The sequence below is a fragment of the Pelophylax lessonae genome, assembly GCF_965119305.1.
Source record: "Pelophylax lessonae genome assembly, chromosome: 1".
Taxonomy (NCBI): domain Eukaryota; kingdom Metazoa; phylum Chordata; class Amphibia; order Anura; family Ranidae; genus Pelophylax; species Pelophylax lessonae.
In genome coordinates this window covers 414,194,434-414,211,124 of record NC_138768.1, presented here as the reverse complement: position 1 = coordinate 414,211,124, position 16,691 = coordinate 414,194,434, and the positions used below count along the sequence as shown (strand labels likewise).

General features: G+C 39.8%; 1 protein-coding gene across 7 annotated transcripts in view; it reads right to left on the bottom strand.

The window, feature by feature from the left end:
- BNC2 (basonuclin zinc finger protein 2) overlaps positions 1-16,691 on the bottom strand; it is an 806,895-nt gene that overhangs the window by 147,656 nt on the left and 642,548 nt on the right. For all 7 annotated transcript variants that reach the window (XM_082242957.1, XM_082242956.1, XM_082242958.1 and 4 more), the window contains one exon: positions 10,574-10,809. In XM_082242957.1, the coding sequence (XP_082099083.1) occupies positions 10,574-10,809 (236 nt within the window). The remainder of the gene's footprint in view (positions 1-10,573; positions 10,810-16,691) is intronic.

Below are 16,691 nucleotides of genomic sequence, written 5' to 3'. Positions count from 1 at the left end.
AGCGTGTGTGGTGGCAACCTGGTGAGGAGTACAAAGACAAGTGTGTCTGGGGCTGCATGAGTGCTGCCGGCACTGGGAAGCTACAGTTCATTGAGGGAACCATGAATGCCAACATGTACTGTGACATACTGAAGCAGAGCATGATCCTCTCCCTTCGGAAACTGGGCTGCCGAGCAGTATTCCAACATGATAATGACCCCAAACACACCTCCAAGATGGCCACTGCCTTGCTAAAGAAGCTGAGGGTAAAGGTAATGGACTGGCCAAGCATGTCTCCAGACTTAAAACCCTATTGAGCATCTGTGGGGCATCCTCAAACAGAAGGTGGAGGAGTGCAAGGTCTCTAACATCCACAAGCTCCATAATGTCATCATGGAGGAGTGGTAGAGGACTCCTGTGAAGCTCTGGTGAACTTGATGCCCAAGAGGGTTAAGGCAGTGCTGGAAAATAATGGAGGCCACATAAAATATTGACACTTTGGGCCCAATTTGGACCTTTTCACTTAGGGGTGTACTCACTTTTGTTGCCAGTGGCTTAGACATTAATTGCTGTGTGTTGAGTTATTTTAAGGGGACAGCAAATTTACACTGTTATACAAGATGTACACTCACTACTTTACATTGTAGCAAAGTGTAATTTCTTCAGTGTTGTCACATGAAAAGATATATTAAAATATTTTACAAAAATGTGAGAGGTGAACTCACTTTTGTGAGATACTGTAAGTGTATTCATTCTTTTTTCATGGATATATATAGCCAAGAAAAAAAGGATGGTAAAGGCACTACAGCATAAACATATGTTTTATTGTGAAATCTTTATTTTACAAGCATAGGCCTTGTGAGGAGTCTGATAAAAAATGGTTTTATACGCCCAACAAGTTACTAATACACTTCTTTGTTGACCTTGTCAAAAGGGCCTTTTTGTAAAGCAGGTTACAAGCGTTTTATGGGGAAGATTGATGTTCAGTTAGGTGACTCTTCCAAACATACAGGAGTGTACCAAAAGCAAACCAGATCTGTCGTTTTCTCCAGACAACCCAGACAAAATGAAATTATTTCACAGCTAATGCCATGACTGAATTGCTTAGGCTGTCAGCTTGAACTTCACTTGCTGGCCTCTGCACCAGTCGGCTGTGAATGACATGCGATGGGCCAGATCACTTGGGAACACAGACTGTGAGTTATTAATGGTGACAGGTATACTACCTGCGAGACAGGTTGTGAGGGGAGGGGGAGATTATTTATAAGTGAATGGTTAACAGCTGTACCTACTGCTAAGCATTACATGGATGCCACAAACTGTACAGCTCAGAGCGCAAGTTATTCAAGCATGAACGACCTGCCTGTCACTGGAACGAGCCGTGCGCTTGCAAATTGAAGTCAAGAGGGAGAGGGGATGAGGGGACTCTGGAACAATGCTTTGCTCTCAGGCGGCACTGTCATCACAAAGTGAGGGACGGAGATGTGAAAGAGATAGCCCTGTCACGAAATATGATGCTCAAATTGCATGAGCATCAATGATAAAATTAAGAGATTTGTAACATTTCCTTCAGTCCTCCCCCCACAATCCATGCACTCTGCTTCCCCTCCCAGTCCTCCAGGCCTTTTAGCAGAACAGATGTAAAATGTTTTCAGAGCAGATGCCAAGACACTGGGAAGAAAACACATTTTTTTATAAGGAATACATTTTGATATTATATCTAGCAACTTGAGTTTTCAGGTTCAAATTTGGTTTCTGAAATGGGGACAGCCTCTACAAGCACAATAGAAAACAATGGGTCATAGCGTAGTTGTAGAGAAAAGTTTTAAATTATATCTAGGGGTACATTTGATGAGTGCCTCGAAAGAAAAGGAAATAAATTCATATTTTTTTTACTTTTGTACTCTTGCACATGATGGAGTAGTCTATGTTATTTTCATGAGGCATCGGAGCAAAATTTGCAGTGATAATTATTGTAAGTAAGGCATCAGGATACATAGGTCATAATGCTTTCAAAGAGTCGAATGTTCTCTTACATACTAGTTATGCTTTTCTAACTGAAAAATTAAAGCAGCTTACAGTATAATAAAATTACAGTTGTTTTGTTACATTTATCATTGTATTGAAAGTTTATAAGGCAGATGTATGAACAGTAGTCTTCAGTGACCACAAAAAGTTATAATGTTCCTTAGGCTAATGTATGGTGACTTTGATGCTGTAAATACATCACCAACAACAAATAACTAAAATAATGCAACTATTTCCCCTTGTGGGTGCCACTACCTCGCTGGATTAGAATACTGCAGAATTCGGGAGGCAGTGGGAACAGCAATGGAGCAGCATCTTTCTGATCAAGCCAACAAAGGAGCATCTCCATAGGGAATGGTAAGCTGTCTCTTAGCAATTCTGCATTGGCAAGTTGTCACAAGCAACAGGATCACCTGTCTAACATGGCCCTTAAGCTTCCCCCATGTATATCAGCCGTAACATAGCATTAAAAGAGGTGGGGTTTTGCCTTGCAGACATTTGAAAATTATATAAAATATCTTCTAACTTCTTCTGCCTAGATAAGGAGGGGCACTCTACTTGAACAGCCAAAAGCTGCTTGGTGAAATAAAAGTGTTCCAGCCTCCCCCTCCAAAAATTACAGTGTTCCAGCCTCCCCCTCCAAAAATTACACATACTGTAGCTGCTGACTTTTAATATTAGGACACTTACCTGTCCTGGAGACCAGCGATGTCTCCAACGGAGCCGATGTTTCCATTGGCTGTCAGGTGCTGCCATCGCCATTGCAGGTAAGGGAACTCGGCGGTGAATCCTTGCAGCTTCACGGGCGGGTCCCTACTGCGCATGTGTGAAGCTGCGCATTTGAATTGGCTCGGTGGCGGGGAAGGAGGAGGGGCAAAACTTCAGAGGGACATCGCCACTGCGCCGTCTCCTGGAAGTGAGGAAGGGTACCTGTCAAAAACAGGTACCCATTCCCCCCTCCCTCCTGAAAGGTGCCAAATGTGGCACTGGAGGGGGGGAGGAAGCAAATGAGTGGAAGTTCCACTTTTATGTGGAAAGTTATTAAGTTAAGTTGATTTGTATGTAAGTTGGAACAGGTAAATTTTTTAACTCCGACCAAAAAAAAAAAATTAGATTTTATTTTGGATAGCTTAGGAAAGGGTTAATACCCCTGTAACATTTGCTTTGCTGTCTGTACCCCAGCTCAGAAGATTTCACCTCACTTTCTGTCCTTGTGACAATTAGATTTTGAAAATTTTGAGTTGATGTGGAAACAAGGATTTGTGATAAAGTTTCAGTGGAGACACCTTTTTCCCATGATAACTCTTACATGAGTGAATTTCCATTCCTAGGGGTAGATTTCCTCTCACTTCCTGTTGTTTCCCTCCGTTTCTAAGTATGAGTCGTATGTAAGTCGGATGTATGTAACTTGGTGACTGACTGTACCATATAAATGATCGTTTTACAATTTGTTTTTGTGCAAATTAGAAGTGAAGTGAAAGTGCAAGTTATAAAACTAAACACTTTTTTTTATCTGACCCAAGAGTTTCTCTTTGAGCTGTGTTTTGTCACTGGATCTATATCTTTACCAAAGCCCCCAAAATATTAGTGTCCTGACTAAGTTCATGATTAGCATCCTATTTGGGGTTAATGTTCAATTAAAGGCTCTTACACACTATAAGAAAATCGGGCGAACATTTTTGTCCAAAGAATTTTTGGTCGATTTTCATATAGTGCAGCACAGAACTTTCTACAGACGATTCAGAATTTTCATACAAAAATTCTCGAAGGAACAAACTCCCAAATTTTTCTCCTACGGGAAAAAAGTTCTTTCCTATAGTGAGCTCTTTCCTATAGTGAGTGAGTTCTTTCCTATAGTGAGTCCTTTTCTATAGTGAGTGAGTTCTTTCCTATAGTGAGTTATTTCCTATAGTGAGTGAGTTCTTTCCTATAGGGAGTTCTTTCCTATAGTGAGTGAGTTCTTTCCTATAGTTAGTTCTTTCCTATAGTGAGCTCCTTCCTATAGTGAGTGAGTTCTTTCCTTTAGTGAGTTATTTCCTATAGTGAGTGAGTTCTTTCCTATAGGGAGTTCTTTCCTATAGTGAGTTCTTTCCTATAGGGAGTTATTTCCTATAGTGAGTTCTTTCCTATAGTGAGTTATTTCCTATAGTGAGTGAGTTCTTTCCTATAGTTAGTTCTTTCCTATAGTGAGTTCTTTCCTATAGTGAGTGAGTTCCTTCCTATAGTGAGTGAGTTCCTATAGTGAGTGAGTTATTTCCTATAGTGAGTTCTTTCCTATAGTGAGTGAGTTCTTTCCTATAGTGAGTGAGTTCCTTCCTATAGTGAGTTCTTTCCTATAGTGAGTGAGTTATTTCCTATAGTGAGTTCTTTCCTATAGTGAGTGAGTTCTTTCCTATAGTGAGTGAGTTCTTTCCTATAGTGAGTTATTTCCTATAGTGAGTTCTTTCCTATAGTGAGTGAATTCTTTCCTATAGTGAGTTCTTTCCTATAGTGAGTTCTTTCCTATAGTGAGTGAGTTCTTTCCTATAGTGAGTTCTTTCCTTGGCAAAAATGTGATCTAGTGGTCCAGGAGATGTATGCATGGGGAAAACCTGAGCTGTCTCAAGCAGATTACCATCAACCCCAAATATACATGTTTTGAGCCTAAAACACTTGGAAATATTCTGACGCTGTACAGAAATAATTTGCAGCAAGTTAGTAAAAAAGTATTAAACGTTTTTACATAGTTAAGGGCAAAAGGCACAAGCTACAAAATTAGATAGGCTAAACACCAGCTCATGTTTTTGAAATAATTCTGACCTTTAAATTCAGTAATGCAACCTACAGCTGAGCCACAGCTATACGTTCATCATCAATTTAATGCATATTTTAACCATATACCTGTTAGACTAATATACAGTTATGTGCAGAATTGACTTCCTTACACTTCAAATAATCATAAATCATATTTCAATGACTTAAAGTGATCCATGCAAACTCTACAAATTTGCAGCAATGTGTGTCTTTTATATTTGGTCACACTGACTAGACAGGGACACTTGGGTTTGTTTAAGCTCCTTTTATGGATGCTAGAAAGTGCTGACTGCCTTTCAGTCTAGCAAAGACATTGCTTCACAGAGCTGTCTGAGGGATTTGTAACAGCACAGTAAACAAAATCCACAGGATAATTATGAAACATATGGTGCATAACCACCAGTCTGTTTATTTTATGGAAGTTAACATTATTTACAGTGTTTTGTGGTTAAAATTAATAGATGGGTGTCGTCCAAAAAAATAGACTTTTTCTTTCTCTTTTAAAGTGTTTACATAAACCATTCCAGTCCGCATCTGCAGAAAGACTCTGTCTATAAAGACAAAGCACTCTGATTGTTTTTGTATGTTTTTAATGATGTCTGAAAAAGATGTAATCCAATAGCAGAAATGCTGCCAGCGACATTAACGAGTATGGTGAAAATCAAGCAATTTTCTGCTACACCAAGTTTACAGGACAACATAATAAAACATCTAATTTAGTTCTAAATCAAATGTTTCTCGATTCCTTATTATTAGAGCACTTAATGATCATGCTTTTATCTAATCGGAGCTTTTGGGTTGACTGTCTTCTACTATATTACTATGATTGACACATGTAGCTCAGTCAATCATGGCAGTTCTCTGTTGATAATAATATAGTTATTGTCTAAGCTACTTTTGCTTGGTTTACTTAGGCAGGACCATTCTTCAGTGGATCGAAAGTTGGATAAGGGCTCATGCACTTGGGTGGTTTGGCATGTACAGTATAAATTCCTGGTATTGTTGGGCACTTGGGACATGCTGCAAACAGCCTGTATGCCGCTCAGATGCTGTTCAGAGCGGTACTTGCATTTAGGACAGTATACATTCAGGGACCTATGCTCTGAACAAAGAATGCCTGTGTTCATGATTGTTGGTCTTCAAATATGACTTTTATTCACCACTGAGGAGATCCAGGAAGATCGTATTTTATTATAACATTAACAAAAAAACCTTATAGGCCTTATTTATTAAAGAGTCCCAAGAAAGAATGTTCTTGTTGCCTCCAACAACCAGACCCATCCACCCCGACTGTTTAAATTGAATAGTACTGTATGGGGGAAGGAAAGTAATCTGGATTTAAAAAACAATACTCTTAAAGTGCCCCCATTTTGTGTGGGGACAGAGGACACTGGGGTTCATTTACCCAAATTGGAGCACAAAATCTGGTGCAGCTGTGCATGGTAGCCAATCAGCTTGCATGTTTTATTGTCAAAGCTTAATCAAATAAGCTGAAGTTAGAAGCTGGTTGGCTACCATGCACAGCTGCACAGGATTTTGCACTCTCCAGTTTTATTAAATCAAACCCACAATGACTATATTCCTAAATGTTTGCAGTCAGCCATGAGGCCTTCCTCTCAGAAACATCTTAGGTAAGAAAAGTCTTAAAAAAAAAAAAAAAACTCTTTTATGTATTGTATGATATTAGGTATGCATTTATGGCAGCATATAACAAACATATAGTGAGGTTTTCTTCATTTTGACTGCAAAAGTGGAAATACACTTTAAAGTGTTACTAAACCCCGGACCGTGCATTAGTTATATCTGGACACCCACAGTACACAGAACATGGATATGCAATAGTTTTAGTAAATAAAAACTGCTAAATACATATTCTTAGCAGCAGTATATAGCAGTCTTGTGACTTGTATCAATGTCTGGTTAAAGCTTGTAGAAGGAATTTTCATTCTCCTCTGACTGTCCTATAAGACAGCAGGAACTCTGACCCTCTGTCTGGACAGTGCTGATTGGCCCTGTGCTGATCATGTGAACTCTCTCGAGAACAAAAAAAAAAAAAAACTTGCAATACACACCAAACTGAGTATGTGCAGCTTGTACAATAATGCACCATGCGCATTTGCAGTGCTATTCATTTTAAATGGCATCCCAATGCACTAAAGCAGTGATGCCGAACCTTGGCACCCTAGATGTTTTGGAACTACATTTCCCATGATGCTCATGCACTCTGCAGTGTAGTTGAGCATCATGGGAAATGTAGTTCTAAAACATCTGGGGTGCCAAGGTTCACTGACACTGCACTAATCCAGTTCACCTGTGTTCAGTACAGGAATGCACCCCCAGTACACCTGTGTTCAGTACAGGAATGCACCCCCAGTACACCTGTGTTCAGTACAGAAATGCACCCCCAGTACACCTGTGTTCAGTACAGGAATGCACCCCAGTACACCTGTGTTCAGTACAGGAATGCACCCCCAGTACTCCTGTGTTCAGTACAGGAATGCACCCCCAGTACACCTGTGTTCAGTACAGGAATGCACCCCCAGTACACCTGTGTTCAGTACAGGAATGCACCCCCAGTACATCTGTGTTCAGTACAGGAATGCACCCCCAGTACATCTGTGTTCAGTACAGGAATGCACCCCCAGTACACCTGTGTTCAGTACAGGAATGCACCCCCAGTACACCTGTGTCCAGTACAGGAATGCACCCCCAGTACACCTGTGTTCAGTACAGGAATGCACCCCCAGTACACCTGTGTTCAGTATAGGAATGCACCCCCAGTAGCCCTGTGTTCAGTACAGGAATACACCCCCAGTACACCTGTGTTCAGTACAGGAATGCACCCCCAGTACATCTGTGTTCAGTACAGGAATGCACCCCCAGTACATCTGTGTTCAGTACAGGAATGCACCCCCAGTACACCTGTGTTCTGTATAGGAATGCACCCCCAGTAGCCCTGTGTTCAGTACAGGAATGCACCCCCAGTACACCTGTGTTCAGTACAGGAATGCACCCCCAGTACACCTGTGTTCAGTATAGGAATGCCCCCCCAGTAGCCCTGTGTTCAGTACAGGAATGCACCCCCAGTACACCTGTGTTCAGTACAGGAATGCACCCCCAGTACATCTGTGGTCAGTACAGGAATGCACCCCCAGTACACCTGTGTTCAGTACAGGAATGCACCCCCAGTACACCTGTGTTCTGTACACCACCATACATTACCTTGTGTTGTGGTGTGCTGCTTTATGCAGGTGTATTTCTGATTTGTTGTGGTGTGTTGGCAGTCCATTCAAATAATTGGGCTGCTTCAATACAACGCATGTTAATGCATGACAAAACATACATTAACGCATGTGCTTTAAATGTATGTAAACCCTAACAATAATGTTTCTTATTTGCTCCCTTTTGGCCTTTTAAATATACTACTGAAAGTGTTTTGTTATATCTATTCTGTTCTATATCTATATCTATTCAATAGAAGAATAAAATTACGTTTTTTTTTTTCATTAAGAAATTTGGAGCTGTCCTGTACACGCCTCATGTGTTATCTCAAAATATCCTCACTGCTGCCATATTTGTATGTCCGTAGAGAGCAGATAGAAAGCTTACTGTTTTGTTTTTTTATGTTCTTTCCCTGTTAAATAAGTCTTAAAAGGCTTCAGACCAAAACAAATTCCTGCAGGTCCTGGTTGGGGAAAAAAGAGACTTCTGACATCACTTATCACATAACTTGCGGACAAGGATTTCTGGCCAGCAGCATAAAGTAGGTAGAGCTAAGTTCTTGACATAAAACATATAATTTTTTGTCAGCACAGCACACGTTTTGTCATAGTGGTAACCTGCAAAGACGGCTTGGGGTGTGCAAAAATGTATCACTGTGTTAAGTAAGTACTACTGTATGCTGTTATAATAGTGCCTGGAATTTTCCAAATACATTGAAAAACTTCTGGTGGAAAGGTGAAAACCTTCCTTAAAAATTGGAGAGACACATATATGCCTGTTAGAGATTAGTAAATATATAGGGAAATTATCAGCCCAGGTTACATACATGAAAAAAAAAGTTAGAAAACATCTGTACTTACCCACATACTGTTATACGTTATACAGATATAAGTTACTGTAAGACTTAAAACACTGCCTGATATTACAAAATAATGAAAATAAAAGCCAGTAAATAACTTGTCAATAAATGTACTAGATGTGTTAAATGTACCGTTTTTCGGAAATACAATCCATTTGAATCCATTTAAAATTCTGCTTTTTTTTCTAAAATTAACATTTTTAGGTTGATGCAGCCAGGTTGCTGTCTTGTTTTATCTATCAGTAACATGAAAATAACGTTTGAGCCTTCCAGTGTAACAGAAGAGTGGCATTACTTGAAAACTAGAAACTCTATCAAAGAGATTTTATCCTTTTTGTGTGGAACAGTTTAAAGTTTACAAGAACATCTATGTGTTTAATTTTACTTGGGTTGCATGTTCCAAAAAGCCTATATAGGCTTAGGCTGTTGGATGGATACTTGAAACCTAAATATATTACTTTTGATCTCAAACGTTTACAAAAAAACTGTAGTATTTATGAAAAGCAATCTTAGTACATATAGCAGTCCAATCTAACATTGGACATCGCTAACTGTTACACCATTAAAGAAGGTTTGACCAGAAAATAACTGATGTCATAAAATCCTTTTATTGGTTTTACAACTTACAAAAACTGTATTGCATGTTGACATTGATAGAATAAAGCTAATGTTCTGTTTAGTACTTTAGAGTTAATTATTTTTTATTATAATGTTGGGAATTTAAATAATGTATGATGTCTATATGAGATGTTCCTCATGAACTAAGGCTTTATTTACTGAAAATGTTGTGTAGTCTTATAAATCACATTTAAGTGTTTGTAACCTAAAAAAAAAGCAATAAAAAAACATTAATCTGTCTCCTTAAGGTATTGCTATTAGTTTTTGGATAACGTTACTGTAACTGTGGTGGCAGTGTTTCCTAATTACCTGGTTGATCCTGCCAGTTCTTATCTTCTTGTTAATAAACTGACCATGCTAGCAAGAAACCTGTTTGATGCTAGTGTGGTCAATTTACGTCCGCTGTCATCCCGCAATTAGATACAAGCACCTGCGACGTCACTGGACTTTGCTGGGAAAAGGGTAAAGTCATGCAAGGCCACCTCAGTCTTTGTGATGTAGGAGCGCTGAAACTTATGCACATGTAATTTGATGGGAGAGGTGGTTTGTGGTCCTAGGGGCAGCTCACCACCAACTGTTGGGTCTTGCTGGACCCCCAGAGGAGTTTGTTAAAGTTTTGAAAGGATGGGGGGGCTACACCAGCTTGTATAAATTATTAAAATATTTTTATTTTGGAACAGCCAACGTGTTTCGTGGACTAAGCACTCCCCCTTCATCAGGGCTAACCAGGTATGATTGCATTCCATTTCCTTGGAATCACTAACGTTCAGCAGCATTAGGCCATTTCCTGCAATGACGTGTACCCCGCTCTGTAAACTCCCACTTGCAGGTCTGTGGAAAGTGAGAGTGGTCTGTGGGAAGCATTTACAGCCTAATAAAGCACTACAGGGAAGTTTTTTTTGTAACCAAGCATTATTCAGATGTATTGTAGAATCTATTATAAATGATTTTATTAATAATTAACTTCACAACTTCTTTAACACTGAGCAATCTGCCACGAGCCCATATAAATGTTGACATTACACCAAATATTATTCGGCATATATAATTTCTTACCCTTACTAAATATCTCACCTGAAGAATGTATCCGCGAACATAATCCCGCAGCGTCCATCCTAAGCCGTGCAATATGTGCAGTACCTCTTCTTGTTTGAGGACACTGAAGAGCCGGTCAAGCAGGATCTTGAGCCGCACAGGTACAGCCTGTGTACCATAGAGCATAAGACTGCTGATGTCAAACACTACGTTAGATTGTACAATTTCCACTTGTGTTGGGTGGTACAGGTGCTGAGTGCTGAGCTTGTCCAAAGCTGTAGTAATAGAGAAATACAAAAATAAAAAGATGCCTGTATTAAAAGATCAGTCCATAATGTTGATAACTTGTAAGTGGATTTTTCAAGCAACAAGGTCTAAGTCACTCTCAGTCTTGTTTTAACTCAATTAGGAATCTTCCGGCTCTAGAAATGGCAATACTGAAGGCAAGAGGGATTTCACACCAAAGCTGCTGAAGCTTAGAGAATATGCCCCTTAAGGATAATGCATTGTCTGGCAAAGCACTGTACGCTTTTGCACAATCAAGGGGACTATGGAAATCTCTTAGCTTTCTAGCCAGGGAATGAAGTCATGCAAAAATAGAAGCGGATAAACAAAGTTCTCCAAGAATTATTTATTTTTAGACATTTCTGTCATTCCACAACTCACTATGAAGAAAAGTGATTTATTACTGATACTGAAATGAGCAAATTTGGCAAAGCATCAGTTTAAATTATGTTATTCATTTTATAAAGGAACCTTGACTTAAAAAAAACTGCACATTAATTACCGGTAATAGCTTGTTCTAAAAGCATTTAAAACTGTACTATCCAATCAGAGACTGCCTATTCAAATACATTTTTAGCTTTTATACTGGAAGAGTTTGCATGATTTCTTGCTACAAACATATACTCAGAAGTTCTCCAAGTTCACTCTCATTTTTACTACCTATTGTTACAATTATGTTGACAGAATGGTGCAGTAGCAGCAGTCATTTTATTCCCTTTTGCTGAAAATTTAAAAACACCACAAAACAACATAATCCAGCTGAGTCACACCAAGGAACTCTCCCCCAGAATACACTAAGTTAACCCCCCCATAGAACATTTAGTATCCCTTAAAATTATGAGGCTAATTTACTAAAGCATTTAAGAATGTCCACATGATAAATTGTGTGCATATTCACTTCAAAATTATTCAATTATGCGCAGATGAAATGCGTAAAGAGGGATTTTCTTTTCACCTAATTATTCCCACAATTTATTGTGTGAACATTCTTAAATTTCTTTAGTGACTTTTCCTCTGTGTGTTACCTCACCATGCATTAAGGTGCACTGTGTCAAGGCAGCCCATTCATGTTAATGTGTGTTTTACTGCAAAAGAACTAAAATGACCCTTAAAACAAACATGTGTAAACTATTTAAATGTAGAAGAATGTGGTAAAATGGGCTTTGTAACTAGTCTGGCTGAAAACATTAAAGCTGCCCATACACTAATCAACATTTGACTGGTTCATCTAGGACCGGTTGCAGTTCAATCAGCGTGGGGTTGTCACTGCTCCCCAGAAGTCAATAATTTAATCAATTTCTGTAGAAGGGACATGTAGGAAAACATTTGTCGAACAGTGGCTGCAGCTGCTGTTCAGTGTATTTTGACAGTGGTGGGTTCTGCTGTCAGAATACAATGTCCCAGTGACAGGGATTCCTCCATCTACCTCGTTTGTGGGGACTTTTTGTGAGGCTTTTTTTTTTCCTTCACACTGATGGCTAAATAAAAAAAAGAACAGTGTGCGGCCAGTTGAAAGTGTTCCTTCACCTTTACAGAAAAAAATATAAATGTAAACTAACACAATATGGCTGGTCATCTGACTGATTTCCCATTTATGGCCCCATCTCTTAATGACATTCACCTAAACCATTCCCATCTTCCTTCCCCAGTCCCTGCTGCAATTACCTCTTGGAATGTTGAGCTGTCAGTGCACATACAGTCAGTTCAGTTGAATGGGGATTTAAAATCTCTTTTCTTCTCCTTCCTCTCTCTGCAGACTTCCAGGATGGACCACAGAAATTCTGATTAGTCAGCCCTATCACTGAGCAACGCTCTGATTCATCCCGGGGGCACTGCACAGAGAAGAGGGAGAAGAGCGGGGATCTCAAATCCTTAGACCACTGGACCGAGTGCACGAGCACTGACAGCTTAGCATCTCTGTAGGTATAGAGGATCAGGGGGTTGGGGAAGGTGGGTAGGGTGTATGGTGTTAGTTCACCTTTACATTTTTTCTGTAAAGGTGAACTAATACTTTAAAGTGGAGCTTCCCCCAAAAGGGGAAGTTCAGCTTGTCTGCCTTCTCCCCCCCTCCGTTGCCACGTTTGGCATCTTTTGGGGGGAGGGGGTAGCTTGGCAGGTATCCCGTCCCACTTCCGGCTCAGTTCGCTGCGGTGAAATGAGTCGGAAGTTCGACCCCCCTCCTCCTTTTCCTTGCAGCAGGTACATTCACAAAGCACAGCATGACTCTTGCTGTGAAGCACCCAAGAGCTGATTCAAGAATCAGCACGGGTGAGGACACCGCTTGATACCTGGACAGGTAAGTGCCCTAATAGTAAAAGTCAGCAGCTACAGTGTTCTGTTTTTTTTTTTTGGGGGGGGGGGGAACTCTTTAGGGCCTAAATGCAAATTGTATGTTACTTTAGGTAGACGGATCAGTCAAAGTCATCAGCTAGCCAGTCACTACAGTTCTCCCAAAGAGATAAGCAGTGTCGACATCTGCCCACCCCTCCAATTTCCATAGCTATTATCACAGGCAGATAAAGCAATTGCATTTATGTTTATTTCGACAGATTTGGGTTTATGGGAACCTAAAAATAGAAATTTAGGTAAACAGCTAAAAACACAGTTGAAATGCATCCATTCAATTTTTTTCTTGCCAAAACAGTTGTAATTACGCTATGCCCGATTTGTCATTCATTAATCTCTTCCACGTGGTGTAGCCAGGAGTGTATCAGTGTATCAGTCTACTGTTTACTAACTCAGCTTTACAACTTTCCGGGTTACCTTCTTTCTCATTGCTTAATCTGTGAGTGGTGACATAGGAAGCTGCAAAACTGAGCCAGAAAATATGTTTTCTGCTACACTATGTGGGTGCAGAGGGTATCTAAATAACAAGACTTTTTAAGGACAATTAAAAACGCTCTGACAGGTAAAAAAGTTAACATATACATTTTAAATGTGTTTTTTGCAGTTTGCTAAATATACAGGTCCACTTTAATTTAACAATCTACGTTGAAATGTGCAGATAAACACAATGAAGTGAAAGGAAGCTGCTGAAGTATTGCAAGTGGGACGACAACATATTATTCAATGGAAACCTGAACATATCATATAGAATACCAGGACATTAAAATGAGTGTCTTCTACTATGCTTTAACTCTTTCCTTACTGCTTGTACAGTAAGCTGATCACACATAGCCAAATTGAAATATTACTTTGATTTTATAATTGTCGCATCAGCTGATTTACTTACATATTCTGCTTTTAATATTGTGTTAGTATTAAATACACAACACTATGAAAGGATAATATTCAGTGATGATATTTTCTCAATCAGTTATTACTGTCTGTCTTCCCCTAACGTAACCTAGAAGCTGTAAGTAAAACATTGCAATGCTAGCAGTGAAAGTGAATGTTTATCTGATAAGCACTTCAGCTGTGAGCATCACTTTTACTCGCCAAAACTGCACTCGCTGTGAGTGCTCAGAGCTTGAATGTGTGCAGTCACTGAAAAAGGAGTAATTACACATTGAGCGAGGGGAACTTAATGAATCTTAAAACCACATACTTTGCAGAGTAAAGAAGCTGACATTTTGGAGGAAGTGGGCTGAAAAGGGTCCTTGTGTTTCACAAGAATGACATACACAGCTGTGGCAAATTCTAAATTTAAAGTGCTTATTTCGTAGTTTTTCAACTGGTGAGTTTGTAAAGTTTGTTTTGGTTGAATGTCAAGAACAGATTGGCTTTCTATTCGGCCTACGAACCAGAGCCTTTTCATTGGTATTTATATACATATGGCTGCCTCTGGTTATTCTCTATGGAGACATTTAGGGCGTAATTTATACAAGAGGTGGTGGAATTAAAAAGAAGTGTTATGATGCTATAAGAAGTTGACCAGTCTTTGCATGTTCGGTGTGATAATGGCTATAAAAGTCTTTAATTTCCACATATGCTGCAATCCCTCAGATGTCCTCTAAGGAAAGCAACATGACTGATTCATGCAAAGTCTTCTTAACTGGTACCTAAAGTATTTCATATTGCAAAACTGTAAAAGGCCGTCTCACCAACCTGTAACAACTTGGAAAACATTCAAAGATGGGAATACCAGTTCAAGATGTCTATCTGGACTTCACACTGAGGTAAATCAAACACAGGAAATACTTGCTGGTGCACAGCAGAAAAGGTTTTAACCATCAGAAATTCTTCATGTGCTAATATACATGCACTGTTAGGCTTCTTTCACACGCTCCGTGTGAAAGCTCCGCTGCGGGACTTTTCTGTCATCCGCTCCGTGTGCTCCGTGTGCCCGCATATCATCCCATCCGTTTGCGGATGATATGCGGACATAATGTAAGTATATGGCACTGCGGATGTCAGCGGATTACACCGCTGACATCCGATTTTCCTTCCTTTCCGTTTTTTACACGGAAGAAAAAATAGGGTTCTGTTCCATTCGAAAAAACGGAACAGAACTGAAAGGAGGAAAATCGGATGTCAGCGGATGGTATTCCGCTGACACCCGCAGTGCCATTCACTTACATTATGTCCGCAAATCATCCGCAAACGGATGGGATGATTTGCGGACACACGGAGCGGCCCTGTGGAAGGACCCTTATGCTTGCAACAAAGTAATACAAACTCTGCCTCCATCAGAACTCAATTGACTCCCAGTTTATTCCTTTGAAAAGTATTTATCCTAAACACCAGGTGCTGCATTGCAGGAAAAAGTAATCAGGTCTCTGGTCACTCTGAAATGGATAGCACAATGACCACAACGAGAACTGTGCTCAGAAAAAAAGAAACTTAGCCACACGTCAGAATTTGAAAATTGGTGTTACATGTTTTGCCCAGCTCATGGGCTAATGCCCCGTACACACGTGCAGATTATCTGAAGACTTTTGTCTGCAGACTTACCAAAACCATATAATAAGAGGTCAAACCTAAACACTTTCAATTTGTATGCAATCCGGCAGGCCCTTGCACTACATAGAAAAGGTAAGTCTGCAGACAAAAGTCTTCAGATAATCTGCACGTGTGTAATGGGCATTAGTCTTAATTCTCTGATGTGATTCTCCTGGATTAAATGGTGCATTTCCATTCAGCTACTGAACGACCAGAAAACCCACAGCACACTACTTTGCAAAACACTAAACAGACTGCAGGTGACCTTATTTTCTCCACTCAGCTCTTACACAGACTTCCCCTTACCCTTCCCCTCTATAACATGTACTTTCTACCTCTCCTTCTCACAGTTATGTCCTTTTCTTTAAATTCTCTTTTCTTTACCCCCTCTACTCCATCCCGCATCTTATATGGAGTATATCACCCTTACTTCTATATTCTCCTTATTACAGCATTTATCAACTCCTGGTAATTCTGAACCCACATGCTAATAAAACCTCCAGGATGCTGGGGCATGTCATTTTATATAAATCACACTCCCATATTATCTTCCTCACCCTTCTGCTTCTCCTAAATTCTGTAGATAAAGCCCCAAACCCTGGGCCTCCATCATTTAACTTTAACACACCTGGCTCCTCCTGCCCTCTGCCAACAGCCAAAATCCACACAATCTAGTTTTAATTCCTCTTCTTCCCTGAACTAGCCTCCCTTTCTCAAGTGCCCTTTGGAATGTCTGCTCTGTCATTAATAAATTCACCTTTTACTATTACCTTTTTATCACTAGCTTCTTTAATCTAAACCTCTTGCTACTGTTTGTTTTTTTCAAAATTGTGGGTCTTTTTTTGTTTATGGCGCAAAAAATAAAAACAGCAGAGCTGACTACATACCACCAAATGTAAGCTCTATTTGTGGGGAAAAAAAGGGCATACATGTTCTTTGGGTACAGCATCGCATGACTGCGCAATTGTAAAGTAACGTAGTGCAGTATCGC